General features: G+C 34.4%; 2 protein-coding genes and 3 pseudogenes across 2 annotated transcripts; 3 read left to right on the top strand and 2 right to left on the bottom strand.

The window, feature by feature from the left end:
- Positions 1-1408: 1408 nt before the first annotated feature.
- On the bottom strand, positions 1409-4526 carry LOC125817726 (uncharacterized; annotated as a pseudogene).
- An 893-nt stretch (positions 4527-5419) lies between these two features.
- Positions 5420-5957, bottom strand: LOC125817725 (uncharacterized; annotated as a pseudogene).
- An 814-nt stretch (positions 5958-6771) lies between these two features.
- On the top strand, positions 6772-7507 carry LOC125817724 (uncharacterized; annotated as a pseudogene).
- Positions 7508-8778: 1271 nt separating this feature from the next.
- On the top strand, positions 8779-10613 carry LOC125817484 (peptide-N4-(N-acetyl-beta-glucosaminyl)asparagine amidase A-like). Its single transcript, XM_049497019.1, has one exon. It carries the CDS (start codon positions 8806-8808, stop codon positions 10570-10572), a length of 1767 nt encoding a protein of 588 aa, XP_049352976.1. The 5' UTR covers positions 8779-8805; the 3' UTR covers positions 10573-10613.
- Positions 10614-13400: 2787 nt separating this feature from the next.
- LOC125817453 (uroporphyrinogen decarboxylase 1, chloroplastic) lies at positions 13401-17566 on the top strand. Its single transcript, XM_049496988.1, has 5 exons — positions 13401-13557; positions 15248-15630; positions 15754-16038; positions 16522-16757; positions 17169-17566. Exons 2-5 carry the CDS (start codon positions 15304-15306, stop codon positions 17332-17334), a joined length of 1014 nt encoding a protein of 337 aa, XP_049352945.1. The 5' UTR covers positions 13401-13557; positions 15248-15303; the 3' UTR covers positions 17335-17566.
- The last annotated feature ends 1187 nt before the right edge of the window (positions 17567-18753 follow it).

Here is an 18753-nt window from a genome sequence, read left to right as displayed (position 1 = left end):
ATGGTCAGGAGCTGAGAATGAGGATTACGGACCGTAGATCCCATCCGTGGAATTTATATTAAATTTTATCCTACATATCCAAACTACGACCCATAGAAGTTTCTACGGACCGTAGATCCAATCCATAGAATTTATATTAAATTTTAAGGCTCAAAAGCTCATTCTACGGGTCCAAACTACGGCCCGTGGAAGGTTCTACGACCCGTAGATGGGTCCATAGGAATTGGACCCCAAAATTTGACTCTCTGAAGTTCTTCCACGACTTGAAAGTACTACGACCCGTAGAAGGGTTCCATAGTTCACTGCTTTAGAAAACTTTGTTGTGGTAATCTGTGGTAATACGGCCATAACTTTTTACTCCAAACTGGAAATGAGACAAACTTGATGGTGTTGGAAAGACTACTCATAGACCTTTAATTTGTTAGGTCATGAACCATTTAATTCATTATGTGCTGAGAGATATGATCATTTAAAGTTGACCTAAGTAAAATCTTACATCAAAACTTACTCGGTAAGGAAGCTCTTTCCACTCAACTTTGTGCTTGGAATTTCTAGTGATCTTAATTCATATCAAAATCCATTCACACACTAAATAATTGATCTAGTCACTTAAAGAACAATTTAAGAATCACACGATACGACTTTTTTGTATATGAAGAATGGTTGGTGCCTTAGCTTAGAAATTTTCGGAGTGTTACAATCCTTCTGTTACCATTTAATTTGAAATGACCGTGACATCAATGTGAATCTTAGTTCTGCTTTCTTACTTTTCTTTTCAATTTCAAAGTAATGGTATATGCAAGAGAGAGTGAAACTTGTAGTCAATAACCTGGTGCATAAAGTCTCATAAATTACAACTTCAATAAGTTAAGAAACTTCTAAAATCCTTCTTTTACTACAGCTGAATGTTTCAAACTAGAAAATGACTTCATTGTCATAATAATTTGTTCTTTACTCAAAATCTACAGTATATTAGTCAGCTGATGATACTCAAAGCTCATCATCAATGGCTGTCTCTTCTTCCATTTTCTTAGTTTATTTCTTGGTATTCTTATAGATCCCAACTCATCACTTAGCAAGAATCTTCACCCAAAAATGTCACCCACAACTTTTTTTGAAGTCACAAAACCTAGACAATTACCCAAAACCAAACCTTGTTCATACTTGATTCTCATAAAAAGTACATAAAGATTCATAATGAACTTCGATGGGAGTTTCTCTTGAAGCAATAACGCGTTGATCTAGTCATCACAGTAGCCACAAAGGACTATCTAAATTGATTCTGGTATAGGTGATTAGTGGTGTTTGTAATGAATACTGATTAGAGGTAACTGGCAATGCAGGTGAATTGTGGTGGTTGTGCGATGAAAATTGAAGGTAGATATATTGGCAGGAGATGGCACGTATTTCATGAAATTAATCGAGATACATACCAGCCCGAGCCATCATAGCTGTCAAAAAAAAGAACATGGGGTACATAGATAATAACTAAAGCATAGGCCTCCCAAGTATAAAAACTTTCTCAATAGCACAGCCACTGATCATGAGTACATCTTCTCAATTACATTCATACAATAAAGACAAATCACTAAGGTATCATCAGATTTATAGTTATGTCTTCTCATACAAACTAATTTCACCTATATCTTCATTGAAAGAATGAATGTCTCTATTCAAATATCACTTATAAAATTATATTTAGATATTTTTGTTGTTGTTATATACACCATTCATAGTTTTCTTCATTTTTATACTCAAAATCCATTTATGAGTTATTTGGTAAAATGTATAAAAATAATGTTGAATATGGAGTATTAGTAATGCTTACATTAGTTATATTGTCATTATTTCTTATACGATGTTTGATTTGATGCATTAGAAATAACAAGTCTAATTTAGTGTAGGTACTTTTCATTGTATGAATTTAAAATACTTGCCTTTTTCTCGAAACACGCAAACAGCCTCGTCTAATTTCCTATCAAGATCTGGTGTTCATTGCAAGTGTCGTCTATTCTTCTGTAGTTATTTTCGAAAGAAAAGAATGATCCTCCTTTTTTTCTAAAGTACTGCTACTTTTAACTTATCCCTCCTCATTAGTACTTCTCATTCTCTTAGACCTTTTTGCCTAATCTTTTTCTATTAAAGAACCTATTGCTTGATCTTGATAAGTCTCGGAGCAATTCACTATGCTTTTTCCCTTTCTGTCTTGCACTTTCTTAGGACAAGATGTGTTGTCCATTACATAAACTTGATTAACCTTCTAGTGTTATGATATTTCACTTGCCTTGTTATTGTAGTTCTTCACTTGCTTCCATACATCCTTGAGTTTCATTGATGAAATGGACAACTTCTGAACAATTAAGCATACCCCTTGTATTGTTGCTTCTTTTACCATTTCCATCGTCCTAATTTTCAAAAAATTGTTCCTCGTACTAATAATTGCCAACGATTATAAAATAAGTCAAACTAATTTCACCAATGGAAGAAAATTCAAGTATATATATTGGTGAAAAACTAATTTCAACTAAATTATCCAACGGTTAGGACAACACATCTTGTCCTAAGAAAGTGCAAGATAGAAAGGGAAAATGTATAGTGAATTGCTCTGAGACTTATTAAGATCAAGCAGTAGGTTCTTTAATAAAAAAATATGAGGCAAAAATGTCTAAGAGAATGAGAAGTACTAATGAGGAGGGACAAGCTAAAAGTAGTGTTACTTTAGAAAAAAAGGATGATCATTCTTTGCTTTCGAAAATAACCGCAAAAGTAAAGACGACACTTGCAATGGACACCAGATCATGATAAAAAATTAGACGAGCTTGTTTACGAATTAGGAGAAAAAGGTAAGGCTTAATCTGGAAGAGCTAACCATAAACAAATCAATTACTGAATATTTGTGGTGACTTCCAAAAAATTTTATCATGGTAGAGGCCTAACCAACAAAAGGTGTGTGAGGCTTCATTAAATTTTTGACATATGGAGTATTAGTAATTCTTACATTAGTTATGTTGTCATTATTTCTTATACGATGTAAGATTTGATGCATTAGAAACAACAAGTCTAATTTAGTGTAGGTACTTTTCATTGTATCAATTTAAAATACCTGCCTTTTTCTCCTTACTCGCGAACAGCCTCGTCTAATTTCTTATCAAGATCTGGTTTCCATTGGAAGTGTCGTCTATTATTCTTTAGTTATATTCGTAAGCAAAGAATGATCCTCCTCTTTTTCTAAAGTACCGCTACTTTTAGCTTGTCCCTCCTCATTAGTACTTCTCATTCTCTTAGACCTTTTTGCCTCATCTTTTTCTATTAAAGAATCTACTGCTTGATCTTGATAAGTCTCGGAGCAATTCACTATGCTTTTCCCTTTCTGTCTTGAACTTTCTTAGGACAAGATGTGTTGTCCATTACATAAACTTGATTAACCTTGTAGTTTTGTGATATTTCATTTGCCCCGTTATTGTAGTTCTTCACGTGCTTCCATACATCCTTGAGTTTCATTGATGAAATGGACGACTTCTGAAAAATTAAGCATGCCCCTTTTGTTGTTGCTTCTTTTACCATTTCTATCGTCCTAATTTTCAAAAAATTGTTCCTCATACTAATAATTGCCAACATTTATAAAATAAGTCAAACTAATTTCACCTATGAAAGAAAATTCAAGTATATATATTGGTGAAAAACTAATTTCAACTAAAATATCCAACGGTTAGGACAACACATCTTGTCCTAAGAAAGTGCAAGATAGAAAGGGAAAAAGCATAGTGAATTGCTCTGAGACTTATCAAGATGAAGCAATAGGTTCTTTAATAAAAAAAAATAAGGCAAAAAGCTCTAAGAGAATGAGAAGTACTAATGAGGAGGGACAAGTTAAAAGTAGTGTTACTTTAGAAAAAGAGGAGGATTATTATTTGCTTTCGAAAATAACCACAAAAGAAAAGACGACACCAGCAATGGACACCAGATCTTGATAAGAAATTGGACGAGGTTGTTTGCGAGTTAGGAGAAAAGGGTAAGGCTTAATCTGGAAGAGCTAACCATAAACGAATCAATCACTAAATTTTTGTGGTGACTTTCAAAAAATTTTATCATGGTAGAGGCCTAACCAACAAATGGTGTGTGCGGCTTCATTAACTTTTTGACATATGGAGTATTAGTAATGCTTACATTAGTTATGTTGTCATTATTTCTTATACGGTGTTTGATATGATGCATTAGAAATAACAAGTCTAATTTAGTGTAGGTACTTTTCATTGTATGAATTTAAAATACCTGCTTTTTTCTCCTAACTCGTCTAATTTCTTATCAAGATTTGGTGTCCATTGCAAGTGTCGTCTTTTCTTTTGTGGTCTTTCAATAGTTATTTTCGAAAGCAAAGAATGATCATCCTCTTTTTTTAAAGTACCGCTACTTTTAACTTGTCCCTCCTCATTAGTACTTCTCATTCTCTTAGGCCTTTTTGCCTCATCTTTTTCTATTAAAGAACCTACTGCTTGATCTTGATAAGTCTCGGAGCAATTCACCATGTTTTTTCCCTTTCTGTCTTGCACTTTCTTAGGACAAAATGTGTTGTCCATTACATAAACTTGATTAACCTTGTAGTGTTGTGATACTTCATTTGCCTTGTTATTGTAGTTCTTCACGTACTTTCATATATCCTTGAGTTTCATTGATGAAATGGACGACTTCTGAAAAATTAAGCAAGCCCCTTGTGTTGTAGCTTCTTTTACCATTCCTATCATCCTAATTTTCAAAAAATTATTCCTCGTACTAATAATTGCCAACATTTATAAAATAAGTCAAACTAATTTCACCTATGCAAGAAAATTCAAGTATATATATTGGTGAAAAACTAATTTCAACTAAAATATTCAACGGTTAGGACAACACATCTTGTCCTAAGAAATTGCAAGATAGAAAGGGAAAAAGCATAGTGAATTGCTCTGAGACTTATCAAGATCAAGCAGTAGGTTCTGAAATAGAAATAGATGAGGCAAAAAGGTCTACGAGATTGAGAAGTACTAATGAGGAGGGACAAGTTAAAAGTAGCGTTACTTTAGAAAAAGAGGAGGATCATTCTTTGCTTTCGAAAATAACTTCAAAAGAAAAGACGACACATGCAATGGACACCAAATCTTGATAAGAAAATAGACGAGCTTGTTTGCGAGTTAGGAGAAAAAGGTAAGGCCTAATCTGGAATAGCTAACCATAAACTAATCAATCACTAAATTTTTGTGGTGACTTCCGAAAAATTTTATCATGGTAGAGGCCTAACCAACAAAAGGTGTGTGCGGCTTCATTAACTTTTTGACATATGGAATATTAGTAATGCTTACATTAGTTATGTTGTCATTATTTCTTATACGATGTTTGATTTGATGCATTAGAAATAACAAGTCTAATTTAGTGTAGGTACTTTTCATTGTATGAATTTAAAATACCTGCCTTTTTCTCGTAACTCGCGAACAGCCTCGTCTAATTTCTTATCAAGATCTGGTGTCCATTGCAAGTGTCGTCTATTCTTCTATAGTTATTTTCGAAAGCTAAGAATGATCCTTCTCTTTTTCTAAAGTACCGCTAATTTTAACTTGTCCCTCCTCATTAGTACTTCTCATTCTCTTAGACCTTTTTGCGTCATCTTTTTCTATTAAAGAACCTATTGCTTGATCTTGATAAGTCTCGGAGCAATTCACTATGCTTTTTCCCTTATTGTCTTGCACTTTCTTAGGACAAGATGTGTTGTCCATTACATAAACTTGATTAACCTTGTAGTATTGTGATATTTTATTTGCCTTGTAATTGTAGTTCTTCACGTGCTTCCATACATCCTTGAGTTTCATTGATGAAATGGACGACTTCTGAAAAATTAAGCATTCCCTTTGTGTTGTTGCTTCTTTTACCATTTATATCGTCCTAATTTTCAAAAAATTGTTCCTCGTACTAATAATTGCCAACATTTATAAAATAAGTCAAACTAATTCACCTATGGAAGAAAATTCAGGTATATATATTGGTGAAAAACTAATTTCAACTAAAATATCCAGCGGTTAGGACAACATTGAAAGGGAAAAAGCATAGTGAATTGCTCTGAGACTTATCAAGATCAAGCAGTAGGTTCTTTGATAAAAAAAAAATGAGGCAAAAAGGTTAAGATAATGAGAAGTACTAATGAGGAGGGACAAGTTAAAAGTAGTGTTACTTTAGAAAAAGCGGAGGATCATTCTTTGCTTTCGAAAATAACCATAAAAGAAAAGACGACACTTGCAATGGACACCAAATCTTGATAAGAAATTAGACAAGGTTGTTTGCAAGTTAGGAAAAAAAAGGTAAGGCTTAATCTGGAAGAGCTAACCATAAACGAATCAATCACTAAATTTTTGTGGTGACTTCCGAAATTTTTTATCATGGTAGAGGCCTAACCAACAAAAGGTGTGTGAGGCTTCATTCACTTTTTGACATATAGAGTATTAGTAATGCTTACATTAGTTATGTTGTCATTATTTCTTATACGATGTTTGATTTGATGCATTAGAAATAACAAGTCTAATTTAGTATAGGTAATTTTCATTGTATGAATTTAAAATACCTGCCTTTTTCTCCTAACTCGCGAACAGTCTCGTCTAATTTCTTATCAAGATCTGGTGTCCATCGTATGAATTTAAATTACTATTTTTTCACTGGAATCGGAGATTTTGCTCCAAAACCTTCAGTTTTCGACGATTCTCAGACATTTTTACAGTATCAGAACTCTTTTGCTCAAATAGTTCAAGAATGTCACATTTTCCAATAAATCGTTACAATGAGTAGAGACTAATATAAGAAGTTCGCTACCTCCATTCTTTATGGCATCAAGGTCCCCCAACTCCACTCCATGTCCACGCCAATCTCCATCCCCAAACCCCAGTGAGTCTACAGCCCTCCGGTTTTACTTAGTTCAAGAAACGAAATAAGTAAATATCGAAAAGGCTGAAGGAATCTATAATAGATTCTAATGTTGAATGGATTTTTCCAACTCCTGTTGAATCGGCTTCGATCACGAAATTCAGTTGGCCTAGTTTCACTGCACAACCTAATTCGCAACCCCATTTGCCCACTGCTGAAGAATTGGCTAGTGTTGCTGGAACCGTGCTTAACAACTGGCATTGAAGGTGGTATCAGAGTATTTGAATTACTCAATTGATAATGATGATGAGGATATGTATGAGTATAAGGATGATTATGTTATGGAAGTGGATAAGGGGGAGAAAAATTTAAACTTTTTTGCAATGTTGCTTGAGGGAGATGGTGGATTGAGAGAGTATTGTGAGAAGAACAGTGAGAATTGTGGGGAATTTATTTGTCCTGTGTGTAGTGGGTTGGTAAGAAAGGGTGGAGTAAGAAGTTTAAGGATTGTGTGGGTCTTGTTCAGCATTCGATTACTATATTGAACACGAGGCAAGCACATAGTGTCTATGGTCAAGAGCTGAGAATGAGGATTACGGACCGTATATCCTTTCCATGGAATTAATATTAAATTTTATCCAACGGGCTCAAACTACAAACAATAGAAGTTTCTATGGACGTAGATTCAATCCATAAAATTTATATTGAATTTTAAGGCTTAAAAGCTCATTCTACGGGTCCAAACTACAGCTCGTAAAAGGTTCCCCGACCTGTAGATGGGTCTGTAGGAATTGGACACCAAAATTTGACTCTCTGAAGTTCCTCCACAACTTGGCAGTACTTTGACCCGTAGATGGATTTCGACTTGACAGTATGCGACATCAATGTGAGTTTTAATTCTACTTTCTGACTTTTCTTTCCAATTTTCGAAATAATGATATATGCAAGAGAAAGTGAAACTTGTAGTCAATAACATAGTGCATAAAGTCTCATAAATTGCACTTCAATAAGCTAATATGGTGTTTGGATTGGCTTAAAAGTTGGTCAAACCTACTTTTAAGTCAATTTTTTACTTCTGGAGTGTTTGGCAAATATAAAAAATAATTTACAATAAGTCAAAAATGAATTAAAATAAGTTATGGAGTGTTTGACAAGGTAAAAAATGACTTAAAATAAGTCAGAAACCAAAAGTAGGTCTCCCCCCTACTTTCTATTTTTTCACTTAAAAGTCATTTCAATTTGACTTTTTATTTTTTACTTAAAAACTACTTTTTTAAGTCAATCCAAACAGGCTCTAAGAAAGTTCTAAAATCCTTCTTTTACTACTGTTGAATGTTTCAAACCAGAAAATGACTTCATTGTCATAATAATTTGTTCTCAAAATCTACGAGTAAAGGCCCAAAATAGTCCCTCATCTTTGGGTTAAGACTCAAAGTCATCCTTGAGTTTTCACATGGAGCACTAATAGTCCCTCATGTTTGCAATATTGGTGCACTTTTGGTCCTCCTTCAAAATTTTGCCTATTTTTTAATATTGATTTTATTCATAATTTATGTATGAAATGTTTAATCGTCATTTGATATATTTAGTAGAAATAATAACTCTGTGTGAGAGATTGTGAGAAGAAAAATACTTTGTTTTGTTTAGTAGAAATTGTATTGAACATAAAGTCGATTGTGAGAAGAAAAATACCTACAAGACGATGAGACATTCCTTACATAAAATTATGAACATAATTAATGTTAAAAAATAGGCAAAAGTTTAAGGGAGGATCAAAAGCGCACCAATATTGCAAACATGAGGGACTATTAGTGTCCCAGCTGAAAACTAAGGATCTGAACCCAAACATGAGCAACTATTTTGGCCTTCTCTCCAAAATCTACAGTATATTAGTCAGCTGATGATATTCAAAGCTCATCATCAATGGCTACCTCCTCTTCCATTTTCTTAGTTTATTTCTTTCTACCCTTATTTTCCACAGCAACCCCCCACAGTACGTCTTCTCTTTATAGATCCCATCTCATCACTCAGCAAGAATCTTTACCCAAAAGTGCCACCCCCATAACTTTTTTTGAAGTCACAAAACCTATAAAATTACCCAAAACCAAACCTTGTTCATGCCTAATTCTTGAACATGATTTTGGTTCCACTTACAGAAAACCCCCAATTCTTGCTAATTACACACCCCCTTTAAATTGCCCATCTCAGAAATTTTCCAAAATTGTGCTGGAATGGAGAGCAACTTGTAAAGGTAGGCAATTTGATAGAATTTTTGGTGTTTGGATTAGTGGGGTTGAGATTTTTAGAAGTTGCACTGCTGAACCAACTAAAAATGGGATCTTTTGGACTGTCAAGAAGGACATTACTAGGTATTCTTCTTTGCTTATGAAAAATCAAATCTTTGCTGTTTATTTAGGGAATATTGTTGATAGTACATATACTGGTGTGTACCATGTGGAAATTTTTGTTCATTTTTATCCTGCTGAAGTGAAATTGGGTGAATTTGATTCTGGGGCTGATTTGATTGTTCCCATTTCAAGAAATATGCATTTGAATGATGGGTTGTGGTTTGAGATTGAAAATTCAACAGATGTACAGTCGAAGGATTTCAAGATCCCCCCAAATGTGTATAGGGCTGTATTGGAAGTTTATGTTTCATTTCATGAGAATGACGAGTTTTGGTATGGGAATCCACCTAATGAGTATATAAGTTCGAATAATCTTACTATCGCGGGGAATGGAGCTTTCAGGGAGGTGGTGGTTAGTTTGGATGAAATGGTAGTTGGTGTAGTTTGGCCTTTTACTGTGATCTATACTGGGGGTGTTAATCCCCTCTTTTGGAGACCAATTAGTGGAATTGGATCGTTCGATCTTCCTTCTTATGACATTGAAATTACCCCGTTGTTAGGAAAGATTTTAGATGGAAATAGTCATAAGATTTCATTTAGAGTCACGGATGCTCTAAACGTGTGGTATGTTGATGCAAATTTGCATCTTTGGTTGGATGGGAAAAGTAAGAAAACGGAAGGGAAGTTGTTGAGATACAGCTTATTGCCCCTTTCTTTATCGGTGCTGACCAATTTTACAGGTTTTGATGGATCTTTTATCACAAACGCTAGTAGGTCCATCACATTGACCGGAATGGTGAAGTCGTCTTATGGAACAATCACTACTAAGTCGTCTCAAAGTTTAATTTATAGCAATTATATGGTAATGGGAAATGAAGGGAACTTGCAAATAGTGGATCAGATAATCGAATTCAATGATACTGTTTATGCCACGACGCCATCTTCTTCTGTTCTCTCGCTTGAGTCCTTCAAAAAGTATCTGTTCAAGTGGTATTCTGACAATGTAGATCAAGGAAGCCAAAGCTATACCTCGATATCAAACTTGACATTGGGATTAGAGGACAAGAGGGTAAAGGCTTCCAAGTATGGATCCTCGACCAGATCTGTTAATAATTTGCAAAAAGCGCAGGGCTATATGCTTGTAAAAGGCCAGTTAGTAGTAAAAGGACTTGGGAGTACCCAACAAGTATATAAATATAATGATGATTCGTGCTGCTACTCCAGGAACATAAGCAGCTCAAATTACACAATACTTTATGATAAGGTAAGCAATAGCTGCAGCAATGGTACTTGGTCTCATTGGCCTTTGAGGATTGGCCAAAGGCGGTCTCTTCCTGGTTGAAGAGTCTTTTGCAATCTCATCTTGACTTTTCCGAATTCCACTGTCTTTCACTCATTTGTTGCTGGAGCTACTCTATGTGGTCGAAGTAGGCAACTGTGTCATGGTCTTCTTATTATGATGCAAATGCACCACTGCAGTGTCTCTTGTATTCTTGGACTTGTTAACTTTGTTAATAAATGCTGTTTTGCTAAATGAATTGTCTCTGAAACTTGACTTTGCCTGTTTATCTTATGTTGTGCGTCTTCTTCAAACACGAGGAAATTTTGTATTTTTGTCAAAGTTTACAGGCCTACCATCCTCGAGAACTTGTTAGATCCATTCTTTCTTGGTGGCTTCTCTGTGCTCCTGTTTCACCCCTCTACTGCCACTCTATTGGTTTTGGGAGGGGGAGGAGGTTGGAGATTTGTATAAAGTGCAACTTCGTAGACGTTCTTTCTACATAACGCTATATGTTCATGACAAGAACTTTGTTCAGCTTTCAATGACGTGGGCATTGCCAACATAATTGCATTTGAAGTTTGGTAATTGCGAAAAGTATACTAGGTTTCTCTTCCTATTGGCTCAACGTGAAATGTTTCTGGCTGAGGAAGCAACAAAAGCTATATTTTGGAACTTTATCTTCTCCTTAGCTCGAAGCTATATTCTTGCCAAGATAGGGATAATGTTTGTGTACAATCTACCTTCCCCAGACCCCATTTGTGGGACTATACTGAGTATGTCTGTCTTCTTGTTGTTGTTAGCTTGAAGCTATATTCTGAGGTATTGTTTTATGAACTTGATAAATCTTGATTCAGTGGGAGCAAGTATGATCTTATTTGATCTGTAATCCTATGTTCCAAATGGAAAGATCATTACTTGATACTGTGATTATGGGATTACTTCCGTCTGTTGTTTCTTGTACTTCAACTATTATACTATTTTATTGTTGCAATCTTGTTCTGTTACTATCTGTTGTTTTTTTCTTGTACGTTAGACTAAAAATGCAAATTCGAAACTTTTGATTAAGAACTGAGTAGTACTTACTATTGCACCACAACTTTTCTTTCGGATGTAACTATCTCTTAGATACATAAAGGTAGTGACACAATAAATCTCCATCCTTTTTATTTTTTACCAATTTTCATCTTGATCAATAAAACATGTATATCTTATTTGTCTTAGCTTATACGATATTATTTCTATTTTTGAAATTAAACAATTTTTATAATGTCCGAATTCGCCTTGATACTATTTTAAAATTACTCACTTTTATCATGTGTTACGCTTTTGATCCATTCATATATTCATGTTATTAGTAGTATTCACCTTTACGATCAACGAAGCTTCAAATTGAAATGAGTGAACTTCACTTGTCTAAATTCTTCGAAAAATACATGTCTAAATTGACCACCAAATTTAACTATAATCTAAAATCACGCTCGAATCGAAATTTATTAGGAATCAAGGGCCAAATGAGACCTTCTCCTTACAATGCAATATTAGATCAGAAGTTTGACGGAACACAAAATGCTCAGTTTTGAATAATGCAAGGAATTTTTTTTTATCCAATTTTGCTTTCTTTAAATTTTGTTTTTTCAAAAAAACTATTTTCAAATACTTATAATTTTCTGTGATTGGTATTTCTTTACATGATAATTCTTAAGAAAACTAAATGATGTTTTTATTAAAGAAAAATATTTTTACGAAAAATAAAACACATTTTCTTTATATATATATATATATATTTCTTTTTTTTTCTCCATTTTTTTGGCAGTTAGTCGATTTATTTTGTTTGTTACTTAAATTTTATTATATTATATTATTGAGTTCATTGCTATCTAACGATAAAAAGTATCATTTTATGTAACAATCGATCTGATATGATCATGTAATACCTCATCTTCTTTTCTCATTTTATCTTGACTTATTATCTAATAATTTTATTTTATCTTACCTTCTACAGTTTTATCGTAGTTCTTTCTAGTACTACACTCTACTTTTTATTATTATATAAATTTATCTTTAAATTATGAGGTATAATATTATGTAATGATTGAAATAAGTAACAACCATCTAAACAATTTCTTATATGTTATAACAATCATATAAGTTGTTACAATTTTCTTTTTTTTCCCTTATTTTATCTTGATTTATTATCTAATAATCTTATTTTATGTTATATTCTATCATTTTATAGTAGTTCTTTCTAGTCTAGTACCTTTTTTTATTTATTTATATAACATTTTGATTCGAGCCAGTCGGCTATGGCATATGGCTTATCTAGTGTAGTTTACATCTCATGTATGATTTGCAAACTATTACATAGTGGGGGTTTACCATGTGCGCACAAATTGTCATCCGAAGGATAAAGGCTATGGCAAAAATTATAGCGACTATAAATTATCTTGGGTTTAAAAAAAATATTATGTAATTATCTTGCAATATCTTGTTTTGGCAGTTAGCCAGTTTATAAAGGGTGATCCAATAAGGGGGAAAACAAGAAAGATAAGGAGAGCAGAGGGAGTCTACTTTCTCCCTCAATCAAATGGCTATGGTTTTTTCTCCATTAACAACAAGGTTTGAGCTTTTTACTATACCCATTTCTTCCCTTTTTCACATTCCCATTTCTCTATTATAACTCAATTTTTTGATAATTTACATATTTTTTTACTTAATGCATTTTTCTGGGGTTTTCTCCATTAACAACAAGAATTGGGCTTTATTCTACACAAAATTCTTCGCTTTTTCTCTTTCCCATTTCTGTATATTAACTCTTTTTTAGTGAATTCTTTTCTCTGTGCATAATTTTTGACTTAATGTATTTTCTGGGTTTTTTTTTGTGTATTGGATGTAGTAGATATTGCAATCTTGGATTAAGCTGGAAATCGTCGAGCTTGTTTGTGGAATTAGGGTTTCTTTCAAATGGGTCAAAAGGGGTTTCTGCTAAACCCGCAAAGCTCAATGCTAGTAAAGTTTTTCGGGCTTGTGCTTCTTCTTCTTCCTCTGGTATAAATCTATAGCCCCTGTAGTTGACTTTTTGTTTTCTTCATGTATTTGTGTTCTTTATATTTAGTTACATTTTTTTACATTGCTCAAATATTTTGTTTGGTTATAGTAACTTGAGTTTATCACTGTTAGTTTATTTCGTATGATGATGATATGAAATGAGCTAAAATGAAGAAGTGAAGATTCATATAGCCGTCTCTGACTTGTTTGGGATTAAGGCGTTGTAGTAGTAATTGTTGTTGTTATAGTAAGGAGTACTCTCTCTGTCTCAATGTAAATGGCAGAGTTGTGTAGGAGGGTTGAAGTACCTAATTTTCTGTGTGCATTCAGGTATGATTCCGTAATTTTTGAGTGAAGTTTAAATATTTAGGAACTAGATTGAGGTAGTATAGTAAAACATAATGTTTAAAAGATGTTGAAGAACCATAGCTTTGTGACTACATGTTATAGTAATTCAGGAGTAAAATGAGATGGAGGGAGTAACATCTGTTTACCCTTCGGTGTAGATTTTGCTAAGATCCTCAGTCCTAGTAAACTATGGTTCGGGTTTGCTATTGAGTAAATCAGGATCTTATGTCTTAGCAAATGGGCTTTTGAGGTGGATGGAATTGTGTATCATATTTGATGATGGAAAGGAAGAAAGAGCTAGCTTTATGCAGAATCAAGCATCTTCGATCAAGCTCGAGTCTTAACTACATTAGTCCAACCGTTAGCGCATCCATTGCTACACAAGTACACATTACTAGCATAGAAATCACAGGCAGAAAGAGAGAGTAGTAGTTGTAGTAGCACAGGTGGATGGTTCCTAGTCTGTGAAAAGGCAAGAAGCTAGAGAAGTTTTAGAAGATTGATCACTTTGTTCAGATATCCTAAAATTGTAGTTACGAGCAATCTGCAACTTTTTTGGCGAGGATTCAGAATGGAACTTATCTCGTCTTATGATTTTACAGCTAGGGTTTGTGTGGGTATTGTTTCTTGTATTGTGTAAGATTTACCATCCCAGACCCCACTTGTGGATTGCACTGGGTATGTTGTTGTTATCATTGTTGTGTAGCATTACATTTTCTCAAATACTTTTATCACTCTTAGAACTTGGTGTAAACATTAGAGTACCCTTATAATTATATCTTCATCACTATGACATGTGTAATGATTATTTCATATTAGTACCTTCTTACTGAATGGCTAATATATTTCCAGATCCTTTCAAGAAGGCAATGGTATAATTTGTTTTATCCCTCTGCATTGTAGCTTATGATTGTATCTCTGGTAGAATATTAGATTTAGTTTTGTTTACATTGTAGTCTTAAAGAATGTGTCTGGAGAATTTCAATTACTCCCTCTCTTCCATAATGAGCAAATACTGAGATAAACTGATAAACTTAAAACGGTGCTCTAGTCACGATTCAAGGTGTTAACTGTTCATAGTGGAACCATGTTGCTTAGTTGCTATTGGTTTATTGGTCTTGCCAGATCCTAAAACTGCATTATAGATATCCTAATAATGCAAAATCTTTCTCGTTGTAAGAGTGTATGGTGTTTACGTGCCTATAACCTCTTTCGGCCCTTTGCGCCTGAGAGGGGGATTGGGGGTTAGGTCAAGCTATCAGGTTTTCAGTGTCACTTCAGTTCATCTTTCAGATTCTTTGCGGGGAACTCAACTTTGTGCTTCCAAATGTATGTTTTTCAGATCCACTTTTGGTGAAGGCTGCAAGAAGAGAACGGGTGAGTCGCCCGCCTGCATGGATGATGCGTCAAGCGGGAAGGTATATGGCTGTTTACAGAAAGCTTGCAGAGAAACATCCATCCTTCAGAGAGAGATCAGAGACAACTGATCTCATTGTGGAAATTTCTTTGCAGCCCTGGGAAGCTTTTCATCCAGATGGAGTAATCATCTTTTCGGATATACTTACCCCGCTACCGGCATTTGGTGTCCAATTTGACATTGAAGATGTAAGAGGCCCAGTCATTCAGTCTCCCATTCGTTCTGAAGAGGGATTGAAATCATTGCACTCTATTGACTTGGAGAAACTACAATTTGTGGGAGACTCACTTAGGATTTTGAGGAAGGAGGTATCTTTGTTGATTCCTTGCTATTTTTGCTGAAAGGATTCTTACTATGATGTCTCTTGATGTAAAGTTAAATGGGACAAAGTATTAAAAGCTAAGGATTTTTCCCCTCCCACAAAATGTCAGGTTGGAGAGCAAGCTGCAATTTTGGGTTTTGTCGGAGCTCCTTGGACAATTGCTACCTACATAGTTGAAGGAGGTACAACTCGTACGTATACGAAGATTAAGGACATGTGCCATACCGCTCCTCATGTTTTGAGAGCTCTGTTATCTCATTTATCAAAAGCAATTGCTGAGTATATTGTGTATCAAGTGGAGTCTGGAGCTCATTGCATCCAGATATTTGATTCATGGGGTGGACAACTCCCACCTCATATGTGGGACTGCTGGTCAAAGCCTTATATTGATGAGGTAAGCTAGATTATTTTTTTTGGTTAGTCAGGGAAACTAGCAAATCCTTGTGCCCAAATAGGACATTCTTTTGGGGGCATAGGTTAGATGGGGTGGTCAATTGCTAAAATGTACTGGATTTCCAACTTTGGGTAACATTGAAGCATCCCAGAAAGTCTGTTGTTCAATAATGCTTTCAAGGCATGTCTTGGTAATCAGTTAAAAGTTATGTGATTTTAGGAAGAGTAACGTTGCATCTGATAGCTGATGCATATATATATAACTGATGAGTCCTTATAGTGGTTAGTGGATTAGTCAGGGAAATAAGGTTCATACATTACGGTCATAAATGTTACATATCATGAATGATGTTTGGATTAGAGGAGGATTCTTTGGGTGATTTGATAGCTGGTTGTGTCGAAATGTCATTCCTTTATTAATCGTTATGTAAACTTTCTCTCATTCTATTTCCTTTTTGAACACCTCTCAGATTTTTGAATGCAGATAGTTGGTATAATTAAAAGAAAGTGCCCACAAACACCTCTTGTGCTCTACATTAACGGAAATGGTGGACTTCTTGAACGGATGAAAACAACTGGAGTTGATGTAATTGGACTTGACTGGACAGTTGATATGGCAGATGGAAGGAGGCGACTAGGAACAGATATTGGTATACAGGGGAATGTGGATCCCGCTACCTTGTTTTGTCCTCTTTCTGCATTGACAGATGAAATTAAAAGGTTTGTTGTTGCATAACTGAACCTTTAGCTATAGTCATTGCTAACAAATTACGAACTTAAATACTGGCTTCGCTCCTCTACCCTTCTCTACTTACATGTTTGAGTTTATTGTAGATATGATAAGGTAGTAGTTGGAAGATGTTAAAATAGGCATGACATGTAAATTTGTTTTGTCTTGTTCATGTACCACTCCATCTTAACGCAAATTGTGTCTGTGTTTAATGATTTTTAGAGGTCATGACATGTAAAAGTTCATCTGATGAAACCATGAAAAATACAAAAATTGGATGGAGGGGGTCGGTTTTAGATAGTTCGTTTGTTAGGATTCATTTAGAAATGAAAGGGTTCCCCACGGGGCATTCAACATCTCTTCTAGTTCGGGAAAAAGATCTGACTATTTTTCTTTGACAGGGTTGTCAAGAGTGCAGGGACTAGTGGTCACATCCTCAATCTTGGCCACGGTGTGCTCGTGGGTACACCTGAAGAAGCCGTAGCTCACTTCTTTGATGTTGCTAAGAGCTTCGATTTTGACAAGGTTGAGGATCATGTATCTGAGGCAGATAAAGTTGTAGCTTGAAGACAACAATTTTGTAATGCAGGCTGGAAGTGAGCCTAGGATGCTTGGTTCACCTTAGGTCCTTTAAATTGGTAGAGGAGACTAATGCTTGTGAATAAACTAGCATCTTTATTTAATCTTCTTTCTTCGAAATATCAAGCAAATTTGTTATATTATTAGTTATTCTATCAGAATGGAAGTTGTCTTTGTGTGACATATAGGTCACGGATTCAAGTTGTAGAATCAATCACTTGGGGTATGGCTCTTTCCTGGACCTTACGTAAACACGGGATTTATTAGTTCTTCTATCATTTTATCTTATTATAAGTAACCTTACTGATTCCATGGAAGCTTATTAGCTTTCTACTGTAACAACAGTGGTGTTGGAAGTTCAAACATATCTCAATTATAAGTGTTTTACTTTTGGTGAGATTGTAAGTCGCAAATCTAAATTAGTTGGACCAATATGAAAATAAAGAATCATAAATTGTGAATAAGATAACAACTAGATTTGGAATAGAATATTTATATATATTAAACAACTTGTTTTCTATCGGTCACTTTAAAGCTAGCCATCTTCAATCTGCATATTACTTTTTCTTCTTCTGAGTGTCTGATTCACAATTAGCTCAAGAAAAGGATCTCTGACCAGTAAAATAAACTTTATTATACTATATTTTTTTCTAGATGCTTTATTAGGATAAGGAAATGGGACCCAACACCACCTAAAATGTACTCAATAAACTTCTTTCATTGTCTAGGATATATTCTTGCGCAAGATTATTGAATTTGATCGAATTCATAAATCTGCCTCCTCAAATGACCCCACTCTCATCAATGTTAATTTTTTTCTTTTAGACAAAAATGATACTCCAAAGTCTCATCCCCACCCCTCCCAACAAATTCTGGTCCAAACTCCAACATCCACCATTGCAAAAATGACTCAGCAAAATCTCTTACATATGTTTGACCAAATATAAAAAGAGAAAAAAAAAACACAACCTCAAATCTTGTGCTTCCCCTCATCAGTAAAATCATCGCACCAGTCTAGTACAATTTCTATTTGCTATGTAATTTGTGACTCAATATGCATTCGAAAGATAACTATTGTGAATTTCACGAGAATTCTTAAAACAGAAAACATGATGAGAAAAAAAATGTATTGATAAAAAGATAAGAAAATATGGTGATTTACATTTAATATTTGATACTATAGTTAGATCTCTCTAATAATATTTCACTATAATATTTTAATATTTTAATATATATAAAAAAAATCTGAGTAAACATGGACAACCTTTTGAAAAAGTTAAAGGTATGTTGTTTATTTTTGGTTGATTTGAATTTAAGGTGGCAAAAGAAACATAGTACCATGTCAATTAGAAACAAGACAAAAAGGGTGACTAAGGTTTGGGAAATCTCTTCAAAAAGTTTAAAAAA

Source organism: Solanum verrucosum, unplaced genomic scaffold (genome assembly GCF_900185275.1).
Source record: "Solanum verrucosum unplaced genomic scaffold, falcon-dt-bn FXZP01000280.1, whole genome shotgun sequence".
In the NCBI taxonomy this organism is placed as follows: Eukaryota; Viridiplantae; Streptophyta; class Magnoliopsida; order Solanales; family Solanaceae; genus Solanum; species Solanum verrucosum.
Note: the sequence above shows the minus strand (reverse complement) of the source record. Positions and strands in the feature narration are given on the sequence as shown.

Excerpts from the sequence above, each read along its gene's own strand:
- LOC125817484 (XM_049497019.1), top strand. The coding sequence starts at position 8,806 with ATGGCTACCTCCTCTTCCATTTTCTTAGTTTATTTCTTTCTACCCTTA.
- LOC125817453 (XM_049496988.1), top strand. The coding sequence starts at position 15,304 with ATGATGCGTCAAGCGGGAAGGTATATGGCTGTTTACAGAAAGCTTGCA. Across the intron at positions 15,631-15,753 it reads TTAGGATTTTGAGGAAGGAG|GTTGGAGAGCAAGCTGCAAT; the intron begins GTATCTTTGTTG and ends ACAAAATGTCAG. Across the intron at positions 16,758-17,168 it reads TTGACAGATGAAATTAAAAG|GGTTGTCAAGAGTGCAGGGA; the intron begins GTTTGTTGTTGC and ends TTTCTTTGACAG.